This window comes from Cricetulus griseus (assembly GCF_003668045.3).
Source record: "Cricetulus griseus strain 17A/GY chromosome 1 unlocalized genomic scaffold, alternate assembly CriGri-PICRH-1.0 chr1_0, whole genome shotgun sequence".
Taxonomy (NCBI): domain Eukaryota; kingdom Metazoa; phylum Chordata; class Mammalia; order Rodentia; family Cricetidae; genus Cricetulus; species Cricetulus griseus.
The window spans coordinates 257533089-257543227 of NW_023276806.1; the positions used below are offsets into that span (position 1 = coordinate 257533089).

At 42.9% G+C, this 10139-nt stretch overlaps 1 protein-coding gene across 1 annotated transcript; it reads left to right on the forward strand.

Annotated features, from left to right (window-relative positions):
- The first annotated feature begins 76 nt into the window (after positions 1-76).
- Srsf3 (serine and arginine rich splicing factor 3) lies at positions 77-9019 on the forward strand. The gene is made up of 6 exons (XM_027394450.2): positions 77-234; positions 3799-4006; positions 5118-5252; positions 7404-7442; positions 7652-7738; positions 7844-9019. Exons 2-6 carry the CDS (start codon positions 3801-3803, stop codon positions 7869-7871), a joined length of 495 nt encoding a protein of 164 aa, XP_027250251.1. The 5' UTR covers positions 77-234; positions 3799-3800; the 3' UTR covers positions 7872-9019.
- Positions 9020-10139: the final 1120 nt, after the last annotated feature.

Below are 10139 nucleotides of genomic sequence, written 5' to 3' on the forward strand. Positions count from 1 at the left end.
CCGCGGTTTCTCGCGGCGTCACGTCACGGCCTCTGCCGCCTCTGATTGGTCGGGCGGGCGGGGTCACGTGACGTAGCCCAGGCGGGTATAAAAGGAGCGAGGTGGACGGCGGTGGTCCGCCATTTCGTGGACGCCAGGGAGCGGAGAGCATCTGCCCGAGCAGCTCCCGAAGTGCGCGGGTGGGCCTGTCGGAGTGTTGAGATTTGAGCTTCGGTGTTTGAACCCAGGGTCTCGGTAAGAGGCACGGCGACCGGCGGGAGGGAAGTGGCGTTTCCGGGGGGGGGGGCGGTCGAGGTGGGGCCCGGCGCAATGGCGGCGCCAGGGTGAGACAAAGGGGCGCCGCCGCCATTTTGTGACGTTCGGCCCCGGGCGAGCGGGCGGGCGGGCCGCGGGCGGCGAGGGCTACGGCCGGGGCGCCGGAGCGGAGCATCCAGGCCGGTGAATGCGGGAGTTTCCTTCCTTCCCCTGGCTGCAGCCTCGGGGAGCGATGCTCGGACTGGGGCCCGCAGGGCGGTGATTCCCCAGCCGCATTCTGCACGCCGCGGCCTTGAATCCGGTGGCGCCTTTTTCCCCTTTCGCGCTCCTGGCTTTCTTGGGATAGGAACTAAGGTGTTGTTTTGTTTGGTTTTCGAAGTCGAGACCAGGCCTTTATGTTCTGAAGCCCCCTTTAGGATCTCATCGACTTAGTTTTTGCTTTAAAACCCTCATGAATTTAGGTTTTTACCCCCCTCCCCACGTTAAATTCCAGCTCAAGTTGAATTTTTCCTGGACCCGCTTTGCTGTTAACAGGTGTGAAAACCGGGGATGGATGAGTTTTTATTTCCTTTTTTTTTCTTCCGCGGAATGGCTTGGCTTCTCAACTGAGTCTCGGCCACTGGGTGGGGTCACGACAAAATAGGATGTGCCTGGACTGGAAGTTTCAGTTAGATTATCGTCAACTTTAAAGTAGGAGACACTGCAAGTGAATTCATTAATTTTGGAAGTGCGAAATTGAAGGCTTACCGAATGTACGGTCCTCTTACCTTCTGTACTTTTCTTGTATATTCAGCGTCCTTTTATTTTTTTAAGGAAAAATTTTGGGTGTATACCGGGGATTGAACCCACCCTGCAGCTATGCTATCCTCCCAGGCCAACAGGTTTATTTTTGAAAGTAGCTTCGAACTCTGGCCCATTTGCCTCTGCCTCCACTCTGGGATTGAAGGTGTGTGCCACCACTGCCCGGATAATTTTGGTTTTTGAGACAGGGTCTCTGGTTGGTTTTTTGCAAATCAGGGTTCCTTTGTTGCTTTGCCACCTGTATTGGTACTCGATTTCTCTAGACCAGGCTGGCCTCACAGACCCGCCAGCCTCTGGAGTGCTGGGATTAAAAGTGTGAGACAGGGACCCCGCAGCCGAGGCTATGTATGCTTCAGCTCCTGGTTTATATTTTCTGTGGGTCTGGCTGTCCTGGAACTCTTCCCCCATCCCACCTTATCATAATGCTGGACATACATGAGCCATGACCTTAAGTCTCAACGCACTTAAGCTAAATCCCATAAAATAATATTTTTAGTTCACCAACAGCAATTCCTGACAGTCACTAATTTATATTTTCCACTTTGGACATTTCATATTTCGGGAAATGTAAATGTTTTTTCCGGTTTTTGAATATTTTCGAGATGTTTTTTTTTTTCGGAACAGGGTTTTCTCTGTGTACCTTTGGAGCCCATCTTGGCACTCACTCTGTAGAGTGCTGGGATTAAGGGCATGTTGCATCAATGAGATTTATACTTATAGTATTTGTCGGTATATTTCTGATTTTCTGTGCCACGTTTTGCATATCTACTCCCTGGTGGCTATTTAGACTGTGAATGGTGGCTGCAGGGAGATGTATTTGTAGGCTGTGTCTGTAGTGCTGGGGGTTGACTTTTAGTGCACTCCAGGCAAGCTCCCTTTTACTGAACTGCATTCAGACTCTTTACAGTGTTTGGAAAACCATGTGGAGCCAGCCAGGTGTGTGTGCACACTTTTAAGTCCTCTTGAGCTCAATGCCAGCGTTTTTCTCAAAAAATCAGTCAGTGGTTTGGCTACTAGAATTTTGACTGCATAAAGAAGTCTTTCGCTGGCGGCGCACGCCTTTATTCCCTTCCCAGCACTCGGGAGGCAGAGGCAGGTGGATCTCTGAGTTCGAGACCAGCCTGGTCTACAAGAGCGAGTCAGGAAGCCTCCAAAGCCACAGGGAAACCCTGTCTGGGAAAAACCAAAAAAAAAAAAGTCTTAAGTCTTTTGATAGGTGTTATTGGTACGCTTCTGGTAATAAAGAAGGTTTTTGGTTGTGATCAGATCTTAATCTGTAGCCCTGCCTAGCCTCAAAACTGGTGATCTTAATGACTATCTTTAAGACTACAATTACTGGTCCCACCTAAAGAAGCCTTTAAAAAAATATTTTAGGCTGTGATGGTGCATGCCTCTGATCACAGAACAGGGAAGCAGACTCAGGGCGAGGCCAGCCTGGTCTACAAAGCCAGTGCCAGGACTTGTTACACAGAGAAGCCCCCTGTATTGAAAAAAAAACAAAAACAAATAGTTGTGTTGGGGGGGCATCTCTACATGCCACAGTGAAGGTCAGAAAGATTTACAGTTTACCCAGTGTCCAGTAGCTCAGCTTAAGTGGTGGCTGCTGGTGCCTTCACCCACCTACTTCTCCACAGCCCTCCTATGGAGGCTTGAGGTGGGGAGTTTTTGCAACTTAGCTTAAAGCTAGAGCGTTTTGGCATAGGGAGGCATTTATATATTGCTTGTCTGGTCCAAATATGTTTATCTAAAATTAATGGAATGGCTGTGATTGAGTAATGAGGGTATATCCACCTTTCCATTTTCTGCTGTAATTTCTTCCTTGTCAGCTGTTCTATGATGATTTTTTGCTTTTCTTTTTATAAAGTTTCAGTAGTGGAAACTGGTCTTGAACTCCTCGCTCCATCTGAACACTGTCACCCCACATCTTATTTGGCTGTTGAATTTAATTTGAAGTTAGTCAAGCCTCGTATGTTAATTTCAAGGCTGATAGTTTGGCATAGGAGTTCAAGGGCCACCGTTGGTAATTGAGAGGGAGGTGGGAGAGAGAAAAGACAGACCTGTCTTTAATAAAGTTAGTAGTTGTTAGTTCCCAATTCACGGTCCATATTGTGTTAATTGAATCCTTTAGTGTTTCTCAGTTCTAAGGTGGCCTTTAAATGAGATGTGGTAGGCAGGTAGACTCAAAGATCAACCTGCCTTGAAGTACTAGAAATATATTTATTTCAGAGGTTAAGAGCTGCCATGTGGTTGCTGGGAATTGAACTCAGGCCTTCAGGAAGAGCAGTTGGTGCTCTTAACCTCTGAGCCATCTCTCCAGCCCCCAGTTCCAGGGGATCTTATACCTTCACATCAATGCACCTACACTACTCTTGAATACTGGGATTAAAAACATGTCACCATGAATGGATTGGCCTGGGATTGTTATGCAGACTGTTCTAAAACTCAGACCATTGACTTCTCTACCTGCTGACTTAAAAACAATGTTTCCTGGGGATTGTGGGTGAAGAGTATGGGGTGAGGTAGACTGGGTTCTTTGACAGTAGTACTTGTAGTCCTGTCCCCGCCCCCTGTCTTCCCTTTTTAGTTTTGTTTCAGATAGTTTATGTGTGCTAGGCTTGAATCCAGAAGCTTGTACAAATACTATTAATCTAGCTTCTGATGCTCTTTAAATTTCCTAGGATTTGTTTTTAACTGTAGGTTGCTTGGGTAAATTAATATTGGTATTTTTTGTTATTGTTACAGAAATGCATCGTGATTCCTGTCCATTAGATTGTAAGGTGTATGTAGGTAATCTCGGAAACAATGGGAACAAGACTGAACTAGAGCGTGCTTTTGGCTATTATGGACCACTTCGAAGTGTGTGGGTTGCTCGGAACCCTCCTGGCTTTGCTTTCGTTGAATTTGAGGATCCCCGAGATGCTGCTGATGCTGTCCGGGAGCTGGATGGAAGGTAATGTTAATGGCAAATAGTTAACCTAGTTTTTAAGTTTGTTTTGTTTTGTGGTGGTGGTGGTGGGGTTTCGTTCCAAGATAGTTTTTCTGTTGCTTTGGAGCCTGTCCTGGAACTAGCTCTTGTAGGCTGGCCCTGAACTAAGATCCACTGCCTCTGCCTCCCAAGTACTAGGATTAAAGGCGTGGGTCACTGCCCTCCACCACCACCACCACCACCTGGCATTTTTTGGCATGGGGTATTCCATTTATAACTCCAGTTTCCAGTTATCTCATGCAATCTTCTGACCTCCTTGGATACCAGGTGTATGTGTGGTGCAGGGCCTTATGCAGGAAAAATAGTCTTTTAATGAGCAGGTTGGAATTGTATTTTTTTTGACATAGGGTCTCATTACTTAGTATAATTTAAAAAATTTACATTTAAGATAGTCTCATTTTGTAACCTAGGCTGACAAAGATCCACTTGCCTCTGTTGGGATAAAGTTAAAGACCAGCCTGGTTTTAGGACAGTCAGGGCAACACAGAAACCCTGCCTAAAACATGTACTGTATGTCTTCACTTTGCATTCCTGCTAGTCACAGGCCAGAAAAAGGTGTTTGATCCCCAAGAACTAGAAATATCGGTTCTTGTGAGCCACCTTGTGGGTACAGGGAACCAAGCCTGGGTGCACTTCAGGAACAGCCAGGGCTTTTAACTCTTGAGGCCTCTCTGTAGCCTTTTTTTTTTTTTTTTTTTTTTTTTTTTTTTTTTTTTTTTTTTTTTTTTTTTTTTTAATTTTGAAGTGGTTTCTGTAGCCTAGACTGGCAAGAGGCTTCCTTTCTCCCTAGTGCTGGGTTTAAAGGTGTGCAGGCCAACATACCCAGCCAGCCTGACTCATAAATAGTATGATTGTTTTCTTGCTTTAAAAACATCCCATTTGAGAAGATTGTGTCTTTTAACCTATGTAAAGAGTTTAGCAAATTTAAGAATTTAGACTAAACAGGTCTGGGGAAACTCATGAGACTGTCAAATTAGGTTCTATTTGACTTACTGTGGTTTGGGTGAAATCAGCTGGACTCACTGGACCACTGCCTGCCACATACAGTTTTGTAATTACTGACCCTTCTCCTTAGAACACTGTGTGGCTGCCGAGTGAGAGTGGAACTGTCGAATGGTGAAAAAAGAAGTCGAAATCGTGGCCCACCTCCTTCTTGGGGTCGACGCCCTCGAGATGATTACCGTAGGAGGAGTCCTCCACCTCGGCGAAGGTACTTGAGAGAGCACGTTTTAGAGTCATTGTGGTATAATGGAGTAGCTTGTAGGAGCAGGTATTTCTGCCCAAGTTTGTTGGTGGGTTTTAAATTACTGTGAACATCTGAGGTTTCTATGAAACATTTATTTGCTGGGTGTAGTTTGGGGTATGTGAGTTGTGCTGAGTGTTGGCTTTTGTCTGTAGGTGTATATTCATGTTGGTAGTTAGTAACTTCTATCTTGGATCTGTCTTCTAGTTCATCTTCTAGTTGCATCTTTCCAAGTCTTCCCTTTTACTTCAATTTAGGCCTTTTTCCATTTCTTGACTCCATAATGATCAACATTACATTCAACTAGCTCTTCACAAATGTGTTTTCTACTAGCACAATTGTAATATTTATCAAAACAGGCAGCTGTTTTAATGTTACAGCCCGTAAAGTAGAAATCTTTCTGAAACAAACTTAAGTCACTAACCAATAAAGGGGGCTAAAAAAGTATTCCCAGTCATCCGTTCTTGAATCCCCAATAGGAGAGAATTCAGTTTTTTTTTTAAATGATTGAAATGGCATCCTTCTTGGACCAGGCAGTATTGCCTGGATGCAAACTCCTCATCTCCTCAAATCAAGCCTCCAAAATAGTTTCTGTAGGACTTAATTTACCTCTTACAGGTGAGTGAAGTCCTAGGAGATAGGAGTTCAAAATCTTGCCCCTTTTGCTATTTTGAAAAACAACACACTGTTGCCCATCATAATAAAGAGTATTTGTTAGCTAATAGATGGTTGTACTGATGGCTTGTTTTTCATTTTTTTTTTGTGCTTTTTGGTCCATCTATTAATAAAAATGAACCCCGTTACAGAGCCACCATCATGTCTCTTCTCACCACCCTCTGAGTCTGCATTAGCCAGTCAACTAGCCCTTTCAGCGTCATGTGACCAGCGCGCCCCATTCAGCTTGGCTGGTGTCGTTTCACATGACCCAGGCTGGCCAGTCGTCAGGTTGCACCGCCCTTTGGTTCCCGAGCATGCTGTTTTCTCTCAGCCTTCTCTCCAACCTTAACCAAATCGGCAGCAGCCACCTCGACCGCCCACACATTCCTGGCCAATCAGCTCAGCTGTTTATTTACCAAATGTCTTCACAACAACTACAGCAGCAGCCTTCGGCTAACAAAAAAGCAGGAAAAATCCACAACACCCCCTTCGCCAACCAACTAAATCCAACGCAACATCTGGCAAAACCTTTTCAGCAAATTCTTCCTGGCCGTCAGTCCGGCAGCCTCACCTCACCATTTCTAGCTTGTTGAAACCCAAAACTAGTAAGTTTTTCCTGCTTATACAGTTTACTGCTGGTTAAAAATAAGGAGTAAGCGGCTTAAAGTAATTCTTTTTCTGGATCAAAGGCTGGCTGTGCATAATTGAATGGTAACGTACAATATATTGCTTGAAACAACTTTTAAGGGTGATAGGGAACTCATAATGTGACTAGACCTTCAAGTGAACTTATGTGCATGTGTGAGATGCCAAACTAAAATTTTAATATCTCTAACAGATTTTAGCTTTCTTCCTAGCAAAAATTTGTTAAATCCTATCACCTTTAAATGGTTTTACTAACAGTTTTCAAAATTTAAAAATTTTGGGGGTGAAGTGTGGGCCAAGCTACAGTAATTTTGATGAGCCTAAACACACTCTTAAATGTGACATCACAAATGCAGTTCTAATGTAGCACTGAATGGCATCAATATTTACACCTACCGCGTTTTCACAGAATGACACTATCCACCTGGTACTTAAGTCTTGTTATGGACTTAAAGGTTTGCATGGGTTCCAAATACTGGTTTATGGTACTGTTTTTGGAACTACTTGTGGGACTCCATTTGGTGTGGTGTTTGGGTAGTGGAGTTAGCTTGACATGGAAGTTTTGCATCGGACAGATCTGCTGTGAAGCACTCTTTGTTAAAATGAACCCATGGTTGGAATACCTGCTTTCACTTGAGCTTTTTGTTCCTTAATCCTTCTGTGCCTTTGTTTTCTTTTCTTTTTTTATTTTGGACGATGAGTGCCAGTTCTTCGGCACATTCACTGGGCCCAACAGTGAGATTGAAAAGTTGGGAAATGCCTCACGCCATATATACTAGTTGACAATTAGTCTAATTTTGCTGTTTCTGCTTTTAGATCTCCAAGAAGGAGAAGCTTCTCTCGAAGCCGGAGCAGGTAAATGTTGGGTGCCCATTCTCAGAAATGGTAGCTTTGATAGCTCTTAGCTGATTCCCCAAGTACCTGTTGATGGGATTTAGATAACCCTAAGAATGGCAGGGTCTTGGGAAGCATACAGAGTCAGGGTGAAATTAGAATGAGCCAGCCTTTCCATAAGGTAAATTTCCAACACCATTGGCTAATAATATGCTTTCTGTTGGTTTTAGGTCACTTTCTAGAGATAGGAGAAGAGAAAGGTCTCTGTCTCGTGAAAGAAACCACAAGCCATCTCGATCCTTCTCTAGGTCTCGTAGGTAAGATAACTCACAAATGGCTGAACTTTTGAAGATAATCATGCATATGTAATCTTTTTATACTATGTACTAACAAGATACTAACGTTGAATTTTTCTTTTTAAGCCGATCTAGGTCAAATGAAAGGAAGTAGAAGACCAGTTTGCTAAAGAAGTGGTGTACAGGAAATAACTTCATGTGACAGGAGTATGTACAGGAAATTCAAGTTTTGTTTGAGACTTCATAATCTTGGTGCATTTTTAAGATGTTTTAGCTGTTCAAATTTGCTTTGAACTTTAGTTTTTCATAGACTGAAATAAACCTAGATCCTGCCCAGTTAAAGTGTGATGTGCTAATGCTATAGAAACCACTGGCAGTTTGTCTAGAAGCTGGGATACGGTGTGGAGCTGTGGGTACAATGGTAGGCAGTCTTTAAGAGCTGTTAGTGAACACCGGCTAACAGGTGGGAACTGCACCCTGAAGGCTTTCAGAGGTTCCTTACTGATTGCTATATATGGACGCAAAGCTGTAACATTCTTTATTTGGAGATGGAAGACTTTAAGTTTCCAGGGTACATTGTAGAGCTGAACCTTTGAGTTACTGTGCAAGATTTTTTTTTTCATGCTGTCATTTGTAATATGTTTGTGAGAATCCTTGGGATTAAAGTTTTGGTTACAAATTGTTGTTTAACTTGAAAGCCTGTTTTTCCTTGCACACTCAAATCTGTGAGCTTGGTATCAAGTCCAAGTATAACATTCCTATTGGAAGCCATACTATATTTTCTTGTAAAGTGCTTTTGGATTAATAAAATACTAGCATAATTGTGTAGTAGTCAGTTGAGTGAACCCACTGTTAGAGTTGTTCTTATCCCTGGGGAAGCAGTTGGTTATCCAGTTACTTTCTTAGTAGGCAGCATAACTAAGAGGCACTGGATTAAGTGAATGATTTTTTTTTTCCTTTGGTTGTCACCTTCTAAGAGCTAGTCATTTTTAGGAATTGAAGCCAGTTCTAGGATCATGACACTGACATTTTAAAGTAGCATCAGTGTGGTATATTGTAACTCTTAAAGTGGCTTTTATCTTCAGCATGAACACATTCAACAAAGTTACAAAATTTGGTTTTATTTTATAACTTGAGGTCTTGCATGGGATTCCAAATTAATCCATCATGATGTAAAACCCACCATATGGTTAAATGTGACAGTGCACAGTTGAATATGGAGGCATGCATTCCTCTTAGAAATATGGAGGAGTTGTTTTCAGATTGTTTGTGTGCAATTAGATTAAATCATAATGCAACAGTCTTGTGGCTTAAGTTTTCTTAAATGTGTTCAGGATTTACTGTACTGACTTTTATGACTATGACTTTTATTACTTTTATGACTATGGCCTGCCTCTCCCCTCCCCCCCATTGCCTTTTAATAATAAATCTCAGTAAGACTTATGTCCAGAAGAGTACAATATGAACCTTTGAAGTGCCCATGTTCAAAGAAGATACATTTAGACTGCATTCCTGTTAATGTGTTAGGAGACTGGCCCTTTGTCCACTGAACTGGAAGCCCTAGCACAAGTTTGGCTTCCAGAAAATACAGAATATGGAAATCTAGAACTGAACTGACATTTAGATTGTGGCTGTTTAGAAATGCTTCTGTAATTATCTGTAATTAGGGTCACATGAGCCAATCTTGATCACCTTCTGAGTTGTGATATTAAAGGTTAGGATGGCTACAGGTGTTCACTAGAGGACATTATTAGTACTTAGTGATAATTAAGCGAAGCATTTAGAATGGGAGTTATAGGTTACCTCTGTACATACTAAGTATGATGTAGGTGACCTTCATGTACTATTTAGGTACCTAAGGCTTCCCAGAGTGACCTGGCGCTGTTACTATGGAAGAGTTCGAGGGAATAAACATCCATAGTTCTCTAACAATCATGGGATAATTAGTGCCTTGTCTGGATGTGCTTTTCTTTTCAGAATCCCAGGTGGTATATAGTTGTCAGGCAATCTCTTCCAGTTGCCTGTTTTTATACTGCCAGACTGTTGTCTTCTGGCTTTCCTTGGGGGAGGGGGGGAATAAGAGATTTTTATGATTAAAGACACTGACAAAAAACTGGGTATATTTTTATCTAAACAGTCTCGGTAATGAATTTTACATTCTTAGACCAGTATTTACCCTGTCTTAACAGTGTTCATTGTATGCCTGATAAGAGACGTGACCTTGGTCCTGAGAAAAGGGGGTCTGATGGGGTTTGTACATGTAGCACTTCCTTGGATGAATTCTGAGTACCTCGTATTTAGGCTTATCACTTAGTGTGAACAAAGGCCCATAGCAGCTGAGCCATCCTCCTTCTGGCCCATAACTTTATTTACCTAAGAGGTTGACCCTAACCCAGAATTCACACAGGTGTAAAGGCAAGTG

Bases quoted from the DNA above. Each gene is read 5' to 3' on its own strand.
- Srsf3 (XM_027394450.2), top strand. From the start codon at position 3,801: ATGCATCGTGATTCCTGTCCATTAGATTGTAAGGTGTATGTAGGTAAT. The intron at 4,007-5,117 runs GTAATGTTAATG...CCTTCTCCTTAG, and splicing joins GTCCGGGAGCTGGATGGAAG to AACACTGTGTGGCTGCCGAG. The intron at 5,253-7,403 runs GTACTTGAGAGA...TTCTGCTTTTAG, and splicing joins AGTCCTCCACCTCGGCGAAG to ATCTCCAAGAAGGAGAAGCT.